We start from the raw sequence: 23364 nt of genomic DNA, 5'->3' as shown, positions 1-23364 counted from the left end.
TTTTGACAGTGATTATAACATATTTACCCCAAGATGTAACAACACTATCCATTGATTCTGTGCTCTGTTGCATGTAATCGATGCATTGGCCGTTGTTGTCTTTGCTTTAGCCCATCTATTTACATAATCGTTTCACTTTTAATTGTTTTTGGACTCACTACATTTAAAAAATTAACAAGGTAATTAAACACATGCTGGGTACCGTATTTTCCCACATATAGTCCGCATACGCATATAACCTGCAGACGCATATACCCTGCAAGAATATCGTTTTGTGTAAAAAAAATTCAGATAGCCCGCACCTCCATATACCCCGCATGCATGAATATCTTTACCGTCGTTACCGCAGCTTAATTCCATCATTAATACGAAGTTTACATTTGTAATACATTCCACTATCAATTGTTAACATTAAAATCATAACGTGCACAAAGAAAACAAACTAACCGGAAACGAGTGAATTTAAAACAGTAAATAAGTAACAAAGTTAATATCCAATAAATAACACATAACTGGTAGATGAGTACGGTAAGTACAGTTTTAGCACTGGTAGATTGCACACTGCGCAGATAATAGTAGCACTACGGTAACGACGTTGCTTCGCCTCCCACCCCCCCACCTCTCTCTCCCCAGCTGCCCCCCCCATCCCCCCACCTCTCTACCCAGCTCTCCCGTCACCACCACAGATCTTGCTCTGTCCCACCACCCACCTCTCTCTCCCCCCAGCTGCCCCAACCCCCCACCTCTCTCTCCCCCCAGCTGCCCCAACCCCCCACCTCTCTCTCCCCCCAGCTGCCCCACCCCCCAACTCCCACCTCTCTCCCCCCAGCTCTCCCGTCGCCGGTAAACAGTACACGCACTTCAAACATTGTCGTTTAATTGTACAAACAATTAATTGAAAACGTGATAACATGTGCAATTTTAGTGTGAGTGGTTTATTCAGCAGTGCTTTAGTCAAAGGTAAGTGTTGCATAGTGGATAGTCCTACCATGAAAAAATGTAACGAGTTATGACATGTCACACGTGCAAAATATTTTTTGGGATAGCCCGCACTTCCATATACCCCGCAGGGTCTTGTTTTGTTTGTAAAAAGTGGTATACCCCGCGGATTATATGCGGGAAAATACGGTAATTGCAAACTGAATACAATGTCAAATGAAACGGCTCTAATGAGATTGAGGCAACCTCATGTTGGAGTTGTTAGGAGATTTGCCTGCGAAACTTAAAATCATGAGGAACCGTTCAAGTGACTTGATGAGTTGTATTGGCAGTTTAGTGCATCGAGTCCAAAGTTCGCTTTATTTTCTCCCCTCAGTACCCTTCCCCCACTTCCTATGGTCTTCTGCTGACAGAATATTAAAGCATGGGGCCCTCTGGTGGTGTGCGGGGTTTTTTTATTGCAGAACTTCCTGGGATCATCCTTTTTGATATTTTGTAGCTCTGCCGTGTCTAAAACAACACACACAATGAACTTTCATTGCTTCCTGACATAAAACTGAATTCTTGAAACAAACGATATACAGCCGACAACTATGGTTATCCTGCACAATCATAACACATGAAATACAGGGCAAAAAATGTAGTATCCAACTAAAAAAATTGGTTTGAAATAAGCATAGACCAAAGGATATTTTTGATAGTTTTTCAGTAAATGGTCTTAATCAACTTTTTATAAATGCAAAATTTCTACATATATTTGATACATCTCAAATTCATATATTAAACAAAATGTAGAACAGGTACGTCTTAAATGTAATTCATTTAAGGAGCTAAAATCATAATATATCATTATGTTTCCAAACCTCCTTTTACTCAAACAACTTATTTACGCAAATAAAATTGTAAAGGACTATTTGTTTAACAATGGTGCTGCTAAAAATATTGTTTTGGGCTGTGATATTATTGCATTGGATAAACAGCAACACAATACGATATACCAAATAAGTTAATTCATATAATTTACACTGCTGAATAGAGGCCCATTTCACACTCTCAGTCATAGAGGGTGCTGTGTGACCATACTTTACACTAGTCAGTGGTGGTTTGTGGAAGAGGTGGGGGCATGATCAGTTAAGATATGACGCACCACTGATATTAGCCATTGGCCATACGCAGGAATCAAACCTAGAGTGCTGGGTTTATAGTACAGCACTCTAACTACAATGTCACTGCTACGTCCCATTTACACTACATATGTCCCCCATAACACTAAATCATTTTCAGCCTATCTGTAAAGTTGCTTTACTAATACGCATTACTTGTATTGTAAACCCATTCGTGTTGTATTAGGGATGCACTAATTTGTCGTTTTCCTTTTGAATTTGGTTGAACACTAGCTGGTGAGGGTGAGAAAGAGATGAAAAGTAACGTTATTTCAATAATTATCTACCCCCTAGAAAACATTTTTGATGGAAAACATTCCAGAATCCATGCATACATATAAACGCTTTTTCTTGTATTTTAAAAACGCTTGTTATTTTATAAATATGATATTGGCATTACTTTGTTTTTTAATATTAGCCACTTGTTTGAAAGCTTCTGCTCATTGGCATATGCAAAAGGCCCATTTCTCTTCGTTTAATGGAAAAAATGATGATATTTTCCAGGATGAGACTCCAGCTAAGAAGCGCCGTCTACAGGTGGAGCAGGAGGACATTCTCATCTCCTCCACACCACAGCTAAACCCAGGCACCGGGCGTGCTGTCCGCACTCGTCGGAGGAGCCAGCTCAACGGAGGTGCATGCAAACAGCACGGCACTGTGCAAATAATGGCTCTCATTTTAGGCTGAACATTTTCACGGTCTTTAAACATTTTTTATTTTGCGAATAGTGGTTAAAGAAATAAAGCATTACTTTTAGTGACAGTGGGAAGTTTCAGGTGTTTGAAGTTTCAGGTGTTTGGTCACATGACAAGGGGGGGCAATCCTTGTTGCTTGAATGTGCTTACACTTAGTTTTTGTTAATGTCACTGTAAATGACAGCTGAGGTTTGATATTCCTTTTATTTTGAAGGTAGCACAATGTCGTAATTTTTTTGAATTTTGTAATACATTAGGCAGCTTTGATTAGATATTATTAATTGGATTATTCACAATCGATGGCAGTGTTTTGCAAATGGTTAATTGTTAATGAATGGCCAGGCACCACCAGGTCCAAGGTTTGAAGTCTAATCCTTGTCACTTGAACACTGACAGGGGCTCCTTGGGGAAATGCAGTGGCCTTTGCCAAAGATAACCCTTCACAGTTTTATAGCAGACAGAAAATACAACGATATCGCACTGAGTTTTACACGTAGGCTTTCGCGACCAATATCATCCATAATACAGGTTTTTTTTGGGTTAGATCACGTGAATATAAATGTGTCCTTAAACCCGACAGCCAATTTGTAAGGTTTTTCACGTAAACAGAACATTCCAATTCGTTTCTCGTATAGCACAGCCGTTGTGTGTTGGAGAGTAAATTCACAGCATTTACAATCTGAGTACGACGTTTCACCAGTAATTAAAACTAGCATCATAAGGCGGCAGCCAGATTTGCGGAGAAATCCTGATTCGTTCCTTAAATATAGGGATAGATGTGATGGCGTCACTTGTGAGCCCTTCACGTGCGAAGGGCAGAGTGGGTGGGGGGGGGATGAATGAATGCTTATAAATTACAAAGAATATTCATTACCAGTTGGGTTATTCATTTGGTAATCAACATACATGATGCATATACATTATGCATGCACATTGTTCTTGTACCTCCTGTCGTTTGTGTGCTCTAAAATAGCAGTACCCGTTATTGTCTGCTCACAGGTAATCCCCATTGATGTATGCTGACCTGTATAGGCATGCATTTAAACAATGTGTTATTTGATTATTCGCTTCCAAGCAACACTAAGCCTGTAGCTATCCGAACGGTTAAATTTGTTTTTTATTTCCATTTCGATAGATTATCCAATTACTCTTGGCCAGTAGTAACTAGTTTTCACACATGAATGGCCTTCACACGTGAATGGCTTACAAGTGATGCCATCACATCTCTCCCTCTTTTTAACGAACGAAACAGGAGGATTTCTCAACAAATCTGGCTGCCGCCTGATGATGCTAGTTTTAATTACTGGCGAAACGTCGTACTCAGATTGGATTTACTCTCCAACACATCGGTGTGCTGTAGTAGTAACACATTTACATGTTCTGTTTACATGACAAACCTTACTAATTGGCTGTGTTGGGTGGTGGCAGGTTTAATAACCCATTTATATTTACGTGATCGAACCCAAACAAACGGTATTATGGATGATATCCCATTGAGTTTGCTGCCACAGCACATTATTTCGTATGTAATCAATGCAGTGTTAAAGTTAAGCAAGTGATGTTAACATGTATGTTTATATTATACGTTGGCTAAGGTGTGTGTACATATAAATGGTTGAGGAATATTCCTAGCTGATTTTCATGAAATGGAGCTAGAAACATGAATGTGTTTATGAGTTTTCTGTTGTGTATTTTTGTGTGGTATTGTATATATGAGTTTTCTCACATATTCTCTCATTTGTGAAAATGCGCAGAAACTCCAAGGAGTATTTTCTGACTAAATGAATGGTTTTTAGTTCCCATTGATTGTGCAGCTTGAAGACATCAACCTATTGTTTTCCACTCTTACCAGGGTATGTTTGTCCTCTTATACAGAGGGAGAAGAAAAAATATATCTGCTTCAATTAAAATGAGCATGATGCATTAATTACCTTCATTGGTAGTCCTGAGCCAGTAGTGGGAATTCCACATTCCTGTCATGGGTTCATGACACATTTTCTACCAACATCAGTATGCAACATAGCAGTATTTGTCCGATTCTGTATTGGGCATACATTATGTTAAAGAGACCGCTGTGTGTTATTGTTCTACTGCAGGTGCCACCCCACCTGCAGGGAAGGTAGCCAAGGTGGCAGAGAAACCTACGGGAAACCCTGACGTCCTCAGCCCCCCTCGCAGCACTTTCTTGGGAACTATCTTCTCTCCCGTCTTCCACTTCTTCTCATCTGGAAAAGAGGGTAAGGATAACAAACCTCCTATCAGCACACCTAAGAGTAATTTATTGAGTTCATTGCAGACACCCATCGGATTTTTTGCATATTTTTGAGGATCTGTATGAAGCCACAATGTAGCCTTGAGGATTGATGCATGCCATGTAAATATCAACATATGCTGAGGTGCTGTGACCAATAGTTTTTGTTGCCCTTTCAAAGGAGGCAATGTTTCACGTGTCTCAATTGATTTATTTAATCTCCTGGTTAAGTAAAAGGGTACAACAATTCGCTGATGAATGTGTTGATTTTGAGCTCTTCTGATGAGACAATGAGGTGCTGTCCCCTTCACATTACGGAACAGAAATGACATTTTAAAGTTAACGAGCACGACGTGGCTAAAATGTACAAGCAGGCACGTATATGTTGGCTCTGGGTATAAACAGCACCGTGATCTTATTACATATGACACTTTCACTCCATGTGAGGTTCTATGCTTGTGTATTTAATGTTAATTGGATTCGAGATCTGCAGATTTTACCAAACTGCATTCCTCATAATGTACCATGGTCTGCCTACCACTTCTCAGTTAAAATATAAATCAATTTGTTTCCTGCTGGTTATGCCATATGCTTGGTAAATAAATACCACATGATGTAGAGAGTGCTAAGTCAAATTTACAGTGCATTTTAATTTGAAAAAATACAATCTCCACCATGTAGGACACACGTTCAAGTTATTTAATTAAATATGCATCGGTACTCTGTCAAGTTAGATTTTTTTTTAAGCAGTAATTTGGTATGTGCAGTGCGGAACCACTTCATTTATACTCATATTGAGAAGATTAGTGAAAATGGAAATATGGACCATGGTGGGTAACAAGCACTGGAGTTTTGGTAACTCTGTTCTACTGTGAACTCTTATTAGATTGGTTTTAGTCTCATGGACACCAATATTAATGCGCAAAATTTATGTTAATTTGTGGTCACCTTGACCACTGTGCATCATGATGAACCTTCATCGTACAGACAATGAAAGGTTGTCCTGCATCCCAGCGTCACATTATTTGTGTTTGCATGTATCAGGCAAGGCGAGCGAGCCGAGCTCGGACGAGACGCCGGACGACCAGGCCGTTGAGGCGGAAGAGGTGGTTCGGCAGCTTGACCTGGAGCAGCACCCCATCGAGATTCCCACTAGCACGAGCACCATCAGCAGCTGCGTGGTCCCGTGCGGCGGTGGTGCCACGGATGGTGCCACAACCGAAAATGTTGGCTGTGAGAGCAACGGCACACCTTCCTACCCATCCATGCCACTGGGACCGGAAGTCACGGGTTCGTACAGTGTTGCACATTGGGTTTCTCAAACTGCAGTTCAAATGCCCACCCGCCAAACCCATGGTGCAGTTTCCAGTGATTATCAAGCATGTGCAACTTGTATTGGGATTGATTTGCATACGAATGTTAAAAGTTGGCAATCGGAGAAAACTTGACTGTTGAGATCAACAAGACTGCTGTATCTATATACAGACCTTCGTGTGCATGTATGTCTCAAAACCCTCTAGGATACTTCCCGACAAGATAGAAAGCTGAAATTTGGTACACAACAGGAAAAATCTGAGATTATTTTTTTTATTTGAAGGCCCCCAAATCTCGATTTTAAGTGCCCCATATAAACATGTTTGTACGTGTCATTCAGAAACCATTCAAAATATAAGATTGCAGGTGTTTTTGTTTGATAGAACGTTAAACAGTAAATAAAATTGAAGTGAGAACCATTCTATCATAGTTTTTTAGATATTTTGGATTAAAGCGGTTTTGAATGAAAAAATATGCATTTTATGATGTTCAAATCTGAATAATTCAAAAATGGTTACATTTTCCAGCTTCCCCTCATAGAGTAAGTTAATAAATTTGTGTTCTTTATCTTAAAAAAATGAACGGAATTTTTACATTGAACGGTTTTCGATGGGTACATCTTTAAACATAAGTTGAATCAAGTCATCAACAATTAAAGTTTTTTTTTTGCGGAAAAATACACGTTTTTGGAGAAGTTGTTAGTGTCTGATCGTAGATAAAAATTGTAAAAAATCATAGGTTTATTATATTTATTGAAAACTTTTGCCTGGCGAAGACAGGCTTTATGAACTAGTGAGAAATAATGATTTGGGAAGACTGAGATCCCTTTTATGTTATTCTTTAAAATGGAGACCTGTCAATTCACGACTACATCTGATCTCGTTTGGAATTTATAATATTCCTTTATTCTGACAAGTCTCATTAAGCCTGCAGTCTCTTTCAGTTTGGTCCTTCAATGGGTTGTCAGTAAATATTTTCCAGTGAGTGTTTTTTATGTCGGAGGAAACATGAGAATTCAGTAATACTCGAGTCAGGAACTGATATTCTTTGGTTCTTTTGGTAAAGTCGTGTAGATAGAAAATAATAATAAAAAATAGAGTGAATAAAAACATTAATGCAGACTGTAGCCTGGTTGTTAATCGGAGTGAGTGTACTGGCAGTCTATAATGTAGACTTTAGCCTGGTTATTAAGTTTGGTGAGTGTACTGGCAGTCTATAGTGTAGACTGTAGTAATGGTTATTAAGCTGGGTGAGTGTACTGGCAGTCTATAATGTAGACTGTAGCCTGGTTCTTAACCTGAGTGAGCGTACTGGCAGTCTATAATGTAGACTTATTCTCGGTTCTTTCAGTTAAAAATAAGAATCAAACAATACAAAATGAAGATAAAAAATATATATGAACTAATGTTCTCTACTGCCATCTTCTGGGCACCTCGCAGCCTTACAAGTTGAGAGTTTTACAGCACATGATGACATCTGCATAGTCCAACACCTAACCCCACCACAAGCGCTTTACGATTGCATGTCCTGCTTTGGAGAAGAATATCACAGCATCTTTAATTGGCACTTCTCAACAGCCATCTACCGAATTAAATACCCATGTGTAGTACATAGTCCCTGTTCACATATTGTAGTGAGATGTATGAATGGTTACAAGAATAAAAAAAAATACCCTACCATGAGGGTGACCCATGGTGGATCATCAGTTAACTGAGCTGGCACCACTCAGAATGTGGGTTCATATCCAGGTCGCCTTCGGTGATTAAACCATGTTCTTACGTTGATAGTCTTCGCCTAGTCACCAATGATTGCACAAATAAATCTATAATTGAATATGGCTTTTGGCATAATTAAGCGAAAGTTCCAACCCTAAGAATTTGTGGTTTGATTTGCATGCGGCAAGCATCTGTATAGCAAAGCGTGTGGGAACGTTCAGCCCCCTAGTGTGGATAAGAGATCACTTGATGGGATCTCAGAAGTAGTTCTATGATATAACCTTCCATGGACTGTTTTTTTTAACGCAGGCCGATGCACAGCTTAATGTAGCATCCTAATTCACACTTCATCTTATAACATGCCACTGGTAGCACAATTGGAATTCAATTTGGGAATGTATTTAATTATATTAAATTACCCTCTCCTTTCCAGTACTGTTTGAAAATGTCAATAACTTGTCAGCTTTTTATCACAAAGTATTTAAAATTAACAGTCATTGCAATCAACCACACATTAGATGCAGTGTATGTGCTCATAATTCTTTGTGTGTAATGTGCAGTTGAGAGTGGCCTGGCTCCAGGTGACACAAGTCGGGTGCTGATGCCCCCAGCAGAAAGTGTGTACTCTGATCCTTCCGCCGTGCAACCTGAAGCCAACTACGAGGAGGACTGGGATGTATTTGACCCGTACGTATCAAAGCTCTCAGCTGGATTCTATTGGAAATCAAACTTGACAACCCTAGAGTTGTTAATATTGTATTTCTTCTGCAGTGATAGTTTAAAAAAATGCACATTCTCTCATTGTTTTCTTACCTCCTTGTCTCTTTTCCACTACTGTCATGGTTGTTGCTCTCAAGAACTGCATGTATTGATAATGCTTCTGATCTCTAAGAGGATGGGGTACAGGTTTAGCTGCTTGCTGTTGTCCATACTGGGTGCAGTAGTCGAACAAAATGTTTTCTCTAGTTTTTTTTCCTAATAGAGCTTACTTTTAAACACCTTTCACCTATTTTTCCAGCCTCACACTTTTCACCTGGTTAAAAAGGCCTTTGTGCATTTGTGTAACAAATGTAATTTTAAGTTAAGGTTTGAAATGTTATAGGATATTGCTGAACCCAATTTAACATTATTTTTCGAAATGTAAAATTACAGAAAATACTTTTATTTTTATGAATTTGTAAAGTCACTCTTGAACTATCATTTATCTAAAAAATATATAAAAGTGTATTTCCATTATGAAAGAGTGTAATGGAAATGTGGTTTCTGCACACGTGTTATTTTACCACAGGTACTATTTTATTAAGCACCTGCCACCACTGAGTGAAGACCAGCTGACTCGGAAACCTGCGCTTCCGTTGAAAACGCGCAGCACTCCGGAGTACTCTCTGGTGCTGGACCTTGTGAGTGTTTAACTAAAAATTGGCCATACATTATTGGGGTTTTTTTCCTCATTGATACGTCTAGAATAATATAAATACTAATTTACAGAGATAGCCAGCTGGCTCAGAAGTTTGAGCGCTGGGCTGACACTGACAAGTTCCTAGGGTCAAATCTGGCAGCGGCCCATAGAGTTTTCATCTCCTGGATAACATTGGAGGAAAAAAATAATATAAGTTTGGAAGGCCAGTAAGCCGAAAGTAAATATTTACTCCCCTTTGTCAATCTAATGCTGGATGAAGGCCTTAAACACAATGTCAGTGCATGGGGGGTTTGTTTGACCATTCTTTTCCACCCTGGTCAGTGTTGGTTGGTGAAGGTTGTAGAGAGCCCAGGATGGGTTAAAATATAGTGAGCCACTCATGTTAGTCATGGCCAGGAATCAAACTGTGGTGGCCAGGTTCATAGCATTGCATTGCATGAACTAGTAGGCCACCACTCCACCACATTTTACACATAAATGGCACCTGTCTGGACCTTGATACTTTGGCACCAAAATCAATTTGGAATGTTCACCATTGTCTGTATGCTGAGAACGGTTGTCTTTCTACACCATTCTAAAACACACAAAAACACAGGACGAGACGCTGGTTCACTGCAGCCTGAATGAGCTGGAGGATGCTGCACTCACTTTCCCCGTTCTCTTCCAGGACGTCAGTTACCAGGTAACCCGAACTGCACCCACACACACATCGGCTTCAAAGTACACTGATCTCTAAATGTGATCGCTGTTTGGTCCATCGGTGTATTTTCATTAAAGCGCGAAAAACAGTTATTCGTATTTCTGCCAGTTTGTGTCCATACAGAGTGAACCATTTCTCTACATGTTATTGTGTTAAAGGAAGACACAACCCAAAAAGTATCTCTTGCAAAAACTATCCCCAAATCTGCATGTTGTGGCCTGTCAGACATGAATTCGAAGCTTTATTAATGAGACATACTTAAAAAATCTCTGACCAGGTGCAGCGACCATCGTGCAGTATTGTGATGTCATTGCATTCGCTTATTAAAATGTATGGACCTGACAATGGACATAGCACTAGAGTACTTTAAACACTCATGACCTTACCTTTAAGGTTTGTTTCTCATTAATGAGGCTTCAACCCATGCTGGGCAGCTGGGGACACAGACTAAATATACACACAATATAAGGGTTGGAATGTATTTTGGGTTTGGGGGTTTTTAATATTTCATAAAATCTAATAGTAATTGACATTTTGCTTTCTTTGCAGGTATATGTAAGGTTAAGGCCACACTTTCGAGAGTTTCTCGAAAGAATGTCAAAAATATATGAGGTAAGAACAACGTTTTCATTCTATGGTAATCTTTTGACAGTACGTAAAAGCTTTCTTTTGATAAGCTCTTCATTGTGCACATCTGATGAAAAATTTCTGTTTTCTACAGGTAATCCTCTTTACGGCCTCCAAGAAGGTTTACGCGGATAAACTTTTGAACATTTTGGATCCAAAAAAGAAACTTGTAAAGTAAGCTGGTGTTTTCACTTTTGCCTCTTGATGTTTTGATACTTTGATTGCTTTTTGTCATACCTCAATTACATTCCACCACATGCTGGCAATACCTGTGAATTTTGGGCACCCCGCATAAATCCATACAAGTTGGAGTCATTTTTGGAGATATTTATTTTTAGGCTTACATTCCGTACCTGTATAAAGGACTCACAAAGAGCATTTTATTGGAGCTAGTAATGTAATGCGTATGGAGTAGTCCCAAGTGAGCTGTATTCAAGTTCTTATATACCCATCCTTAGTCTTCTATATCCTTCTGAACCAATTTTCACCCTTTACCTAATCATTCCCTTGATCCCCCAATGGGCCTCTAACCGACCCTCCCTTTGTGCTTAAATGTCCTGAGTTTTGTGCCCTTCAAACCATTCTACTAGTCAGCATATCCCGTTCACAGTCCGCCAATCCAGTGTACGTGAGCGGGCAGCCAATTGCGCGAGTCGAAGGTTGCGTTTTAACGGGTCATCCGTTACAGCTTGACATCTGACCAATGAGAGACAAACGTACCCATTTGAACGGTAAAGTTGTAGGTTTATGCTATATGTCACAATGGCAGATATAATTAATTAATGAGGTACACTGGCAGCAGCCCTTACACCTGCAAAAGTAGGTACGCTTGCCAAATTTCTCAACATCCTTCATGCATTGCCAAACTTTAATGCTCTATTTCTTAGTGTAATCAACCGTAAAACTGCATACATTTTTGAAAATGTAATCAGCTAAACATTGTATTTTTGCAATAGCTTTAGCTGGTTACCGTTGGCAAACAATGTCATTCGTCATTTTGAGCAAGACTGTTTTGATCCTAGAGTACACAGTACACTTTATTGAAAACATACATGTTTAAATATATTTTCGATGTTTTATTTACGTATGAATGAAGATCAATATTGACCTTTTAATCATGGGCATGCTTTAATGCATAATTTATTGACTGTATCTGTGAGACATGTATATTTATGTGACATATATGGTTAATGGTGGAATTACTCTGCAGACACAGGCTCTTTCGGGAGCACTGTGTATGTGTGCAAGGCAACTATGTGAAGGACCTCAACATCTTGGGCAGGGACCTCTCCAAGACCATCATTGTTGACAACTCCCCACAGGCCTTTGCATATCAGGCAAGTCACATAAATTTTAAATGAAAAAGTGTTTATTCCACAAATTATATTTACATCACTTATTTTCTTGGTGACCTTTAAGGCATTATTAAGATTTAAAAAAAATGTATAGGGTTCCATCCAAGGTCGGCTTTCAACATAACTCAAATGTTTGTGTTGCACAATTAGCACGTGTGGATACGTACGGTGCGAAAGAAGTCCTACACACATATGTGATTATAAATAATAATAAGGTACAATCTTTTGTCAATCCACTGCTGTATGAAGGCCCTTCCCACACTGTATCGGTCACAGGGGTTGTTTGACTGTACACCACCATGCTAATCAAAGTGCGTTTGTGAAGGCATCCCGGAATGGCTCGCCGTTGATGTTCGCTGTGGCTAGGTATCATCGCAGTGCGCTAATTACTGCCCTGCTGTATATGTGCTTGATACAAACATGACTTCACGTGACGTTTTGGGAACCTTGCTCATATATAAATATAAATAAATGTCAGTCGTAACTGACTTGCAAAATATGCAAATGTAAGTTTGCCATAATGCGTTTGCTGTTCTTTTCTCTTATTTTGCCAGTTATCAAATGGGATCCCAATTGAGAGCTGGTTTGTCGATAAAAATGACAAGGAGCTCCTCAAGCTCATTCCCTTCCTGGAGACACTGGTGGAAATGGTGAGCCAAGCTTCAAAAAGATCTGATTCATATCATTAAGAAAAGTGTTATCCTCAAATACTCAAAAAAATATAACCTAGTATGAATGAAATCAAATGCAAGTTGTCTCCCTGCTCAGTCGAGCAAGGAGTAGCGGCACTTGTTTTTGTCGGTGGGTATGAACTGGCAGTGTAAATTTGTGTACAGTCCCATAGAGGGGCCAGTTTCTCCATAGGACATACGCTCTTGATACTCCATCAATTGTTTACCGGCGTACATAGCCACCACCACCGCCCTGATGTTTTCTCACGTCTGTTTTGTTTTAATTCGGTTGATACATTTAAAAGGTTATATAGTGCTTTCACTATACTCAAAACAATAGGTTTTACCCTTTCTGGCAATAAAACAGTTGTGTTAAGATGTTAAAACACCAAACTGAAACCTTTTGCAAGGAATCATGTCTGCATTAACCACATATACGTGTGGTGAACATGCAAACAAAAAACATGCTCCGGTAGTATATGCATTGTCTTTGAAACTGATTGGTCCACACCAATCAGGTTTGATACTGGCAAGGGAGGTCCCATGATCACTATACTCTATAGTGTCATTTTACATAGTACAAATGGCATACAGTGTGTGATGGTAAGAACTATGGTGAAATGAATTCTCCACTTGAGTGCATTTCTGTAATTGTAATGCGATTCTTTCCACCCCTAATATCCGTACAGAAGGAAGATGTGCGTCCACACATCCACGACCAGTTTCGCCTACATGACCTTCTGCCGCCAGACTGAAGTGGATATGGTGCTGGTGCTGTCACCGTTTACTGGCCTTCCCAGCTCAATTTCCAGCATCACTTTGCACATCAGTGCCATCGCCTGCAACATTGTAGTATGACACATGAATAACTCCGGACATCTTGGAACTTGTTTTTACAACAAGTGTACTACGTCAGACACCACCAGAAAGTTGTTTAATCTTCCAGTTAGGCCAAATCAGTTGGCGTAATGAGGTTTGTTGTTTTTTTATACGTAACATAACATGCTAAAATGAAAAAAAAAGCTCAAATTAATGTAGAAACCTTATATTTTCTATGGTAGCTATGAAGAATTTTACATATTTAAGATCTGTTTATGTAAACGTTTTATCAAAATACACCGTTTGTTTTATTTTGTGAATTATACAAACCAGCAAATCTTGTAAAATATCCCTTTTTAAAAATAGTTCAAGTACCTTTTTAAAACTTGGACTAAAATAGGAGGGTAAATGTGTAATGTGTAAATTGGAAGTTTTTACTTTTAAACAGCAGCGCAAATTTTAAACTTTGTATTTTTGTATTATTTTAACCTGTTGATCCCAGTGTATCTTTGCTGATGTTTATATGCATATCCATAACATTCGACTGTATTGCTGGACACGAATGAAGAAAAGCTAGTCCTGTCTGAACCCATGTTCATGTAAATGGCCAACTTAGTGCAGATTTTGATAAGTCAATAACTTTGTAAATAGATGCATAATGGTGACCACCAGCCTGCTTTTACTCCAGGCTGTACAAAAAGCTGCGCAGCACCTTTCGTGATGACTTTTAGTCTTGGCCTAACCCAGGGTAATATGGACAGAACTGTGTCACTGCCTATAATAGTTTATAGATGTTCTTACTGGTGTACGAGTATATGTAATGTACGTCTAACCCCGCTTTCCTGGATATAAGCACCCTTACCCGCCCCTCGCTCTCTATCCTAAAGTCGGTGACATTCCTGTCTGATGCTTTGTAAAATAGCCAATGTGCATGCGTGGAACAAGTTGAAGCGTTCAAGGGTGTCCCGTCTTGTCTGTCCAACGTGGCACTTGGGCGATTTGTAGAGTGAGTGGTGTCTGATTGCAGAAAGAATTGTGGGTTAAATGGGCTCCATCTCCTACCCCGTGTTGCACACAATAGGGTTGTGTTTTGGTTTTGAGTTTTAACATACAGTGGAACTCCAATTATCTGTAATCAAGTGAAGTGAATTAGCAACAAGCATAAACCAATGTCACATGATAATATTTCATTTAATGTCAGTATTGTGATTAATCGGTTAACCTCATCATAGATAATCGATATAACTGTCCCTGGAACATGTTTCAGTAATTGTGTGGTACATTCAATCGTTTATGCAGTCGGTAATCCATGACATCAGAATTCCCTTAAAAAAGCTTTAAAAGAACAATGTTTTCCTAAAAGTACTGTAATTGCTACATTTTGAATTAGAGGTTAATATAAGCAATTGTAGTTGCCATATCGAAGTTATTACAGTACTATATTAACTAGCACTTTTAGAATATTCTAATCAGGACTTAATTTCTTCCTCAATATTTTACGGGACAACCTCATTGTTGGCTTCGAGATGGGATTATCAGTGCGGGTACTATACCGCTAAGAGTACAAGGTACGCATATCCACAGTACGATATTTTGCCATAAATTCCGATAATCGTATGATCATGATTTAGGACAAAATAAGGCGAGAGTTCTGTTTTTTTTGCATATTAAAATAAGCACTGGGTTGAATTATCTGAGATGAAGGAATGTACAAAAAATTCTGGTGAAATTTATATAAAAAAGTGACTTATAAAGGTTCCATATTTTCACCTACTTGTAAACGGCATCTTTCTTCGAGATGAAATAATGTGTTGTGTTAAAGTAATGTATAGTCATTGACACGCAGAGATCAAAATAATGTACAAGGCTTATATAGTTAGGGCACCACACTACGTGCCAATAATTGAATTCCAGTAAGGGTCAAGTGCAGACTTAGAGATGAATTTGATTGACGGTGCTTGTTCGCCATTGTTTAGGACATTTGGTCATTTTGCATTCATGAATTGTGAACTTGGGTTATTTTATTTTTGCAGAATTTTGCCACATTCATAATTCGAATTGAATTCAACCTATGATATTACCCAATTCACTGCGGATAATCTGAGTTCTACTGTAGTAGGTATGTCTGAAGTTTTAGAGGTTTTAATATTTAACAGAATGACGGGTCAGCTCAGCACATAATAAATTTAATTAAAGAATGGTAAATGTTTTGAGAGATTAAAGAATGGCTAGTTTTTAAGTACTGTAGTTCCTTTGTATTTCCATTTTCTACGTACATTAAATTTAATTCGCCCTCTAGAAAGGGTAACAAAAGAGAAAAAACAATATTGTGTCCTGCATTTACAGCAAAGTATTGGAAACTATTCTACAAAAGGCATGGACAGTACTTCACATCAGCTTTCACATTTTCAAATTTAGCATTCTCTTACATACTGTACTGACCAGTAATTCTGTTAAAAGCATTGGGATCTGTTGCATATCACTGATTTGCTTGCTGAAACAGGCAAAACATTCATTATTTGCCAGGTGCTCTTGTTGGCACGACAGATTTAGCATGTAGAAGTGACAGACAAATTGGTTTTGATCAGATACTGTAAAGTATATATTTCCAGCTTACGGCAAGAATAGGGTGGTTAAGTTTTGAATGAATAACCCAGAAGTGTTGCTATTTATTGACATCGTTTGGTGTCACTGATTTCATATGCCAATTCTACTTGCGACACTTACAGACGCACACCACCTTTTAGCCGACTATTAGCCGAGCTATAGGTTTTGCACTGTGTACTGTACAGGTTTTTGCTTGTGCTATCTTGAAATGAAAAGGTCCGTTTTATACACATGGCTTCCTGTCAAGTTGGAATTTTATGTAGTTCTCATTTGCTTTGCCCGATGCTTGCATGGATGGTTGTTGCTCTTGAAAACACACTATTGGCTGGTGTGCACAGTTTGTTTTCTTTGGCCACTGAAACAAGTGTTGATGTAGCGCACCAGCAAAGTTTTTAATTCCATGCGATTTATCAAGCCATGCGCGTTTACTCCATTGCCTTTGTTGTATCTTGCTGCATGTTTTGTGACTTTGATTTGCGCTTCAAGAATTTAAAGTGAAACGAAAATATATTTTTCGTACGATATGGTGTCCATATTCGCTCCAAATTTTATTGTATTTTATGCTACTCTGCTCGCTACAGTATTACACTCAATTAAACCACTTGCCCACTCACTAGGTGGCAACTCTTCTCCATGCTTTGCATTTCCATAAGGGGTGCCCTGTCCGGCGACCTCAGTTTGGTTTTTGGAGATGGTCTTCTCACAAGAAACACGAATGGGCCATTTGTATAGCAATGACTGCCCGGTCTCTTGAAACCAATTAAAATGATATCTCCCAACAAGCGCACCAGAATGTACAAGCGCACCAGAATGTACAAAGTATTGGTACAGTGAATCCCAACAAACTGCCCAAAGTGTGTCATTGAGCTGACCTGAACAAAACACAAGACGCTACAATCCAAGCAGCTGCTGTCCGGTCGAGACAATTACGTGGTGAACATCCCGGTAAGAGTCAGCATACATCCTGATCACCTGCTCTGCATGAGAATGAAGCAGCCCTGTATACACATGGCCATTTGCAACACGCGTGTAGTGCCGATTGTCGCTATCGGCATGGTTGGTCGAGCAGAATGAAACTATCGTCAACAAGCCTGGGTTAAGGTAAGTTGCAAGCAATTTTTGTTCTTACCATCTATATAAACTCTAGGCTGTGTGCAAAGTGGATTTTTAAATTGGGGTCATGCACCGTCGAGGCAGATTTTTTTAAAGTGCAAAAAGCGGTAAGTTGTCCGTATACGAAAACTTGTTTAATCCAAAACGTCATGCGAGATGCGTAACATCGCATGCAAAGTGAATCGGCATGGCAATTTCCTTTACACATTTTGATCTCGTGTTCATTCAACTGTGGAAACTCAGTCGCCATTCAAGTTTAAAACGATTTTGAGCATGTTAGGTAAAATACAATAACATCACCTAACAGCACATGTACACGTATACCGTCCGTAAAGTTTACGTGCGTTTTTGTTTACCGTTTTATTTTGTTTATAACCTACTTGGACATTTTTTTGTCATCACGGATTTATTAAAGGCGTTTTATATGTGCTGTATAGTAAGTACAAGTAGCAACATCATTTGGTGTACCAAAATAAAGCAATATGTATTTTTATTTCCGTGCAAACAAGTCTTGTTTTATATACACCGCTGCGTGTGTGTGTGACGTTCAGGAGACGTCTGACGTTGATCCAAAACCGGCTTTGTCATTTGGGCCACTGCGACGAGATATACGTCCCTTGAGTTCGATGTTGTATTAGGTGGTTTAAGGGAGGAGACTCTTGGAGGCAAGTCGCCCTTCATCAACAACGGAGGTGCAGTGGAGCGACGCTCACAACAACGAGCGAAGCGCCCGGTGGTGGTGGGGGGGGGGATAAAAACCACTGCAAGTTGGCACAAGTAGGGGGCACAGCTGGTGAACACGTCAGCCAAGTCATCTCAGTCAATCCATAGCACCTGGGGTCTGTCCCGTGACCTGCCAGCGGGCGTTTGACGCTTCACGTGGCCTCAAAGTGCACCTAGCCTGGCACAAACGTCGTGGTGATGTCACCGCCACTTAGTGGAGAATGTCGGTTGTTTTATACTTTAGTCGCAGTAGTTTATTTTATTATCTTTCACCGATCAACAAACACCAGCGTTACGCGCGTCACCAAAAGTCCGTCTTCTACAATCTACAGTGGAAGCCGATTTGGGGTCACCAGAATTAATAATCGCGTGCTTGGGGGATCTACACCAGCAGCTGCTTGCTAAACACCCGTGGCTTGTGTGTGGTTCATGCGACGCTAAGCTAAAAATAGTTTCGTTTTATTTGTTTATATATTTTTTAAAGTGATTTGTTTACCGTTCCTATACTTTGCACTTAGTCGTGTTTTGTATTGTTTGTTGTAAGGTTCTGACCCCGTGCCCCCGTAACTGGACATCGGTGAAAAAGAGCTTTATAGTATAAATACATATTCCGATTCTCTTTCCCCTACGCACCACCCCCGCGGGTGATGTTTTCCAAAAATATCCCGGCCAGGTCGGTCTGCTTTCCTGAATCCTTGATGTTGTGTTGGGGGGGGGGGTGCACCGCTTTGCGGATGGCTCCTTCCTCTCGGTGCAAGTTCTTCTTCATTCCCGGCGTCTGTCCGCACGTGTCCCTCTGGTGACTGCAAACATCTTGAACCGGGGCGGCCGGAAAGCGACCATGTGGCCATTGTGAGCGGAGCGTGCCGTGTCCACGTGGGGATGTGTGGCTGTGTGTGTGTGCTGTTTTTGGAAAGAACACTTAAAAAGAGAGGGGTCAACTGCGTGTGTGTTTGTATGTATGTCCCTAACACGTGTGATCCAATTCGCCTGGTATGTAGGAGCGCGTGGGTTCGACCCCAGCCCTTGACGCCTGCTGTAAACAGGTAGTCCCCGACTTACGATGGAGATGCGTTACGACGACCACCATCGTAAGTCGAAAATATCGTAAGTCGAAAATGGCCCTAGCCTACCCAGGAGTCTTAAATAATGGTGATAATTTAGCAAAACAGAGCAATTTACAGTACTGTATAAACTATATACTCTGTTTTTATTAATTACAATACTGTATTGCACAGTAAAAATTAAAAGTAAAAAACAAGGTAATTTTTTAGCCTAACTATATGAACTGCAATTTAATATAAAGTTTTTTTTTTCAGGAAACAATCCTATCTGCTATAAAAACTTTTAACATGCATTGAACGTATGTATCGTATCGTGGTAACCCTAAAATGAAATGGCTAAAGCTACGTATCGTACACGCATTGAACGTATCATAACGTATCATATTCTACTGTACTCATCAAGATTCTGTCAGTCGTCTGCATAACTTGAACGATGTTTGGTTGTTGATGGCTACATTCACTTAGTTGTCGGAAGAGGATGGCGATGATAAAGTTACAGTATCGTACCTCGTAACACTGCTGCGTTTGCCTACCGCGCGAAATGTAAAATATTTTACAATTTTGTCATATCGCTATCGTAAGATCGAAATAGCGTAAGACGGGGACCAGCGTAAGTCGGGGGCCAGCGTAAGTCGGGGACTACCTGTATATTTGGAAGTGTGTGCATGTTCTCCCTCTGGTCGCGTGGATTTTTCGCCAGGTCCTCCCGGTTGTTTCCCCTCCACACTTAAAGACACATGGCCTTTGGAGTATTTGGCTGCTATAAATTTCCACATGATGGTCAAAGCCACTTCGTTGAACTATCATTTGTCAGGTCGCTTCTGTGAAAGTCATGTATATCTTCAGTGCGCCTTACCTGGTAAAATAAAGTTATTTTAATCGTTTGAGCGCTGCCACGAAATTGAAACCTCGGGAAAGTGTAATTTTACATTTGTGGGGAGGCTGCGGTGGAGGTGATTGTCGGATAAATCTACAGCGAAATCCTGTCCATCACGAGTTAAACATGTACAAAAGCCAAATAAACTCGTTTAAAAAGTTTTTTTTTTAACAACGGTTTTATTAACAACTTCGTTTTACTCACGGTCTTTGAGAAGTGCATCAATAGCGCCTGCTTATTGTGCGAGCCGATTGCACCAGTTTAGGGACCGCTGCGTGTTTGATCTCCACACACAACAAAATATATATCTAATTAATAAGGCGTACATACAAAATGTTAATTGCTTTAAAGTAGCAAATTAATTGATGCCGATTTTGATACAGGCACGCATTGTCACCGGATCTGAGTACGTTGTGCAAAATGTGGAATTGATTGGACAACGGGAAGTGGACGAAATTTTGATGACAAGATTTGACCCAGACAAACAGAGGAATCAAGTTAAGTAAAACCGTTTGACAAACAAAAGAATCTGGATTATGTATTTATTACTCAACGTCGTTAGCCTGCAGCGAACATACGAATATTGTTACAACTAATGTGCTCAACGTATTCCTTTATGCATTCAAGACACGTTCCTGAGCAATGTGACCGAACCTTCAGCAATTGAGAATGTGCTGTATATTGTTTTGTTTGTTTGCACGCGAGGTTGGGATGTCGATGAATATTGAGCATGGTTTAACCACGGCATTAAATCGATTCATTTAAAATAAATATACACACATAAGTAAGCCGCCGCAACAACCTTGCAAATGAAAATTCCAGCATACATGAAGTGCAATAGCACGACAAACGATGAAAACCAATGGTTGAAATGACCAACTTTCCAGGAAATATGCAGTGCTGCGAAGAGCGAACGATTAAGCAGATGTACAGCTCAAATCGCAGATTTTTGCACCAATCTCGCATAACACGTGGGTGGGTGGGGGGGAAGGTCTTTCCACTGCGCTCCTTAGAACAGGAAACGTGACCGCGTTTCAATAATCCCGGCCAGGGCTGATCACTGTGGGGGGTGGGTGGGGGGGCTTTGAGAAGGCGGCGATTACAACACCGAACGGGGCCAGCCACTCACTGCGCTCGCCAATCCCCTGAATGCTCCCCAATCCGTCTCACCCTGCGCCCAGCTCCCCTCCCCGCAGGCAGCACGGACATCCCTCCCCGTCTCCCTTTAGCCTCTCCCTTCCACTCCGACACCTCCCCTTCCACTCCTCCGCCGAACCACCATTGCCTCTCATCGCTTCCAACACAACGGGACCGGGCTCGCCACACCGCTCTTCCCCGCCCGCTGCCATCAACCCACGCCACCACTCCCCGCTGCCTCCACTCGATCTCCGCTACTCCTCCTGTGCCACCACCACCCCCGACTCTCTCTCGATTCATTTTCGCCCATCTCATCATGGCGGAGGAGGACGAGTGGCCGAGAAACCCCGGCACAAGCGGCAGCAGCAGCAGCACGGGAATCTCAGAATCCGCTGGCGCTGATGCGTCGGCGGAGATGCCCGGCTACGTGGAGCTCTTCTCGCTGGCGCAGGGCACGTGGCGTCGGGCGTGGCGCGACTGCGCCGGCTGCGGCTACGCGGGGGCTTGGGACGCCCTTCGGGAGAGCGCCTTCGTGAGCTGGTCCGACGCGGCCATTCTGCTCGGGCTCGCATTGGGATGGACGCTGCTTCGCCACGCCGCCACGGAGAAGGTCTTCGGGGTAGGAGACGCACCGAGAGACGGGCGGCGAAGGCGGTGTGGTGCAGAGGGGGGATGGGATGTAGGGGGGGGGGGCGTGTGGAACGGGCGCACGTGGTACGCACGCACGCGCGTCGTGGACGCGCGTGCACACGTGTGTGGATGCTGTATGGTCACTTGGTCATACTATACACGTAATATACGCACGCACGCACACAGCATCCACACATGCACGTACATTATGCGCGTGGGTTGGCGTAAAAAATTCGGAGGGAGCGGGTGACGCATTGCTTAGCACACTGCGCAATGAACCCAGCGAGCCGCCGTGTTACATTCCCAGCCAAAGACTCTCTTCGGTGAAGAGTGATGTCAGAACCGATCCTGCTCTCCTTCCCCCCCCCCCATCTTCCACGCTTTCACCCACCCACGTTGACCAGCGTAGTGAAGTATGGTCATCCTATGCGCCACCTATTGGAAACCTATGATCCCCCCCCCCTATCATGCAGCTGTCAGAATCTCTCTCGGTTGCCCAGCCCAGACTGAAGTGTCTCGTCTTTCTCCCAATTTATCCTTTCATTTCTTCCCAATGTTTTAGCCTCTGGCTGCAATCGGGATTTTGCTTCCCTCGCTCGATTGTTTACCCAGGAGGATCCTGCTTGTTCCGTACATTCCAATTGAGTAATTTGCCCGCTTGCAAACTATATCCCTGCCAACTGCTGTACTCGGAATAACAACCGCGTGTTGGCTTTTACACATACGAACGTTCCAACAACAAAAAAACACCCAGTAACATCGACATCAGTAATTGTTGTTGTGCACCACTGCCATCGCAGTATTCGTCAAATGATTCATGCAATAATAATGCGACCGGTATTTTCGTTTCACGAGACGCATCTTTGCACTCACGTCTCGTGCACGCACGCACGTGGTCATACGAACACGCAATGTACATTTAAATTGTATGCGTAGACACGTCATTGTTTGAAATACGTATGCATTAAATGGATATATACTAGGGCTGAACGATTAATCGATTTCAAATGGAAATCGCAATTTGAAACAATGCGATTAGCAATTCGCAAAGGCTGCGATTTTTTTGCGATTTGAAAAGTCCTATTACTTTCTTATTGGAATTGTTTTATTTGTATTGTTTTAACGTTATTTATTTAACTTAATAATTGTTCTATGTTTGATTGTTCTATTTAACTTTTTTAATAAATACACGTTGAAAGCAATTAATATCTTTTAAGTTCTCATACTTGCATTAGAATATATAGAGCAGTTCATATTTTGATGGTACAGCATGTGGTAATGCTTATCACATGTTTTAAATCTATTACACAGTGAATATTGAACTGAAGCTTGACTTTAAAAAAATGAATAGCAAATCAAATCGCAATATCTGTCAGAAAAATCGCTAATTAGATATTTCCCCCCAAATCGTTCAGCCCTAATATATACGCATATGCGGAATCTTTATTTAAACTGGAGGAATCCGATGAGCTGCGATGCTCTTTTTCACAGATGTCCAGCAGTTTTCACAAATGTCCAGTAGTGTTGTGTAATAAAAATTGTCT

General features: G+C 40.9%; 2 protein-coding genes across 3 annotated transcripts in view; both read left to right on the top strand.

Moving 5' to 3' along the window:
• Positions 1-17882, top strand: part of CTDSPL2 (CTD small phosphatase like 2) — a 32762-nt gene extending 14880 nt beyond the window's left edge. For both annotated transcript variants that reach the window (XM_032945699.1, XM_032945690.2), the window contains 11 exons: positions 2607-2736; positions 4894-5034; positions 6093-6338; positions 8638-8764; positions 9366-9477; positions 10093-10179; positions 10747-10809; positions 10919-10998; positions 12035-12161; positions 12734-12829; positions 13540-17882. In XM_032945699.1, coding sequence (XP_032801590.1) covers positions 2607-2736; positions 4894-5034; positions 6093-6338; positions 8638-8764; positions 9366-9477; positions 10093-10179; positions 10747-10809; positions 10919-10998; positions 12035-12161; positions 12734-12829; positions 13540-13605 — 1275 coding nt within the window. In that variant the 3' untranslated portion in view covers positions 13606-17882. The remainder of the gene's footprint in view (positions 1-2606; positions 2737-4893; positions 5035-6092; positions 6339-8637; positions 8765-9365; positions 9478-10092; positions 10180-10746; positions 10810-10918; positions 10999-12034; positions 12162-12733; positions 12830-13539) is intronic.
• Positions 17883-21196: 3314 nt separating this feature from the next.
• The window catches only part of LOC116938518 (ceramide synthase 1-like), a 61257-nt gene continuing 59089 nt past the window's right edge, over positions 21197-23364 (top strand). Inside the window, exon 1 of the mRNA XM_032945675.2 lies at positions 21197-21809. Within this exon, the coding sequence (XP_032801566.1) occupies positions 21507-21809 (303 nt within the window). The 5' untranslated portion in view covers positions 21197-21506. The remainder of the gene's footprint in view (positions 21810-23364) is intronic.

This window comes from Petromyzon marinus, chromosome 1, assembly GCF_048934315.1.
Source record: "Petromyzon marinus isolate PM22_M1 ecotype Great Lakes invasive population chromosome 1, UKy_Petmar_22M1.pri1.0, whole genome shotgun sequence".
Taxonomy (NCBI): domain Eukaryota; kingdom Metazoa; phylum Chordata; class Hyperoartia; order Petromyzontiformes; family Petromyzontidae; genus Petromyzon; species Petromyzon marinus.
The sequence above is the reverse complement of the archived record's forward strand: the minus strand, read 5'-3'. Positions and strand labels throughout refer to the sequence as shown.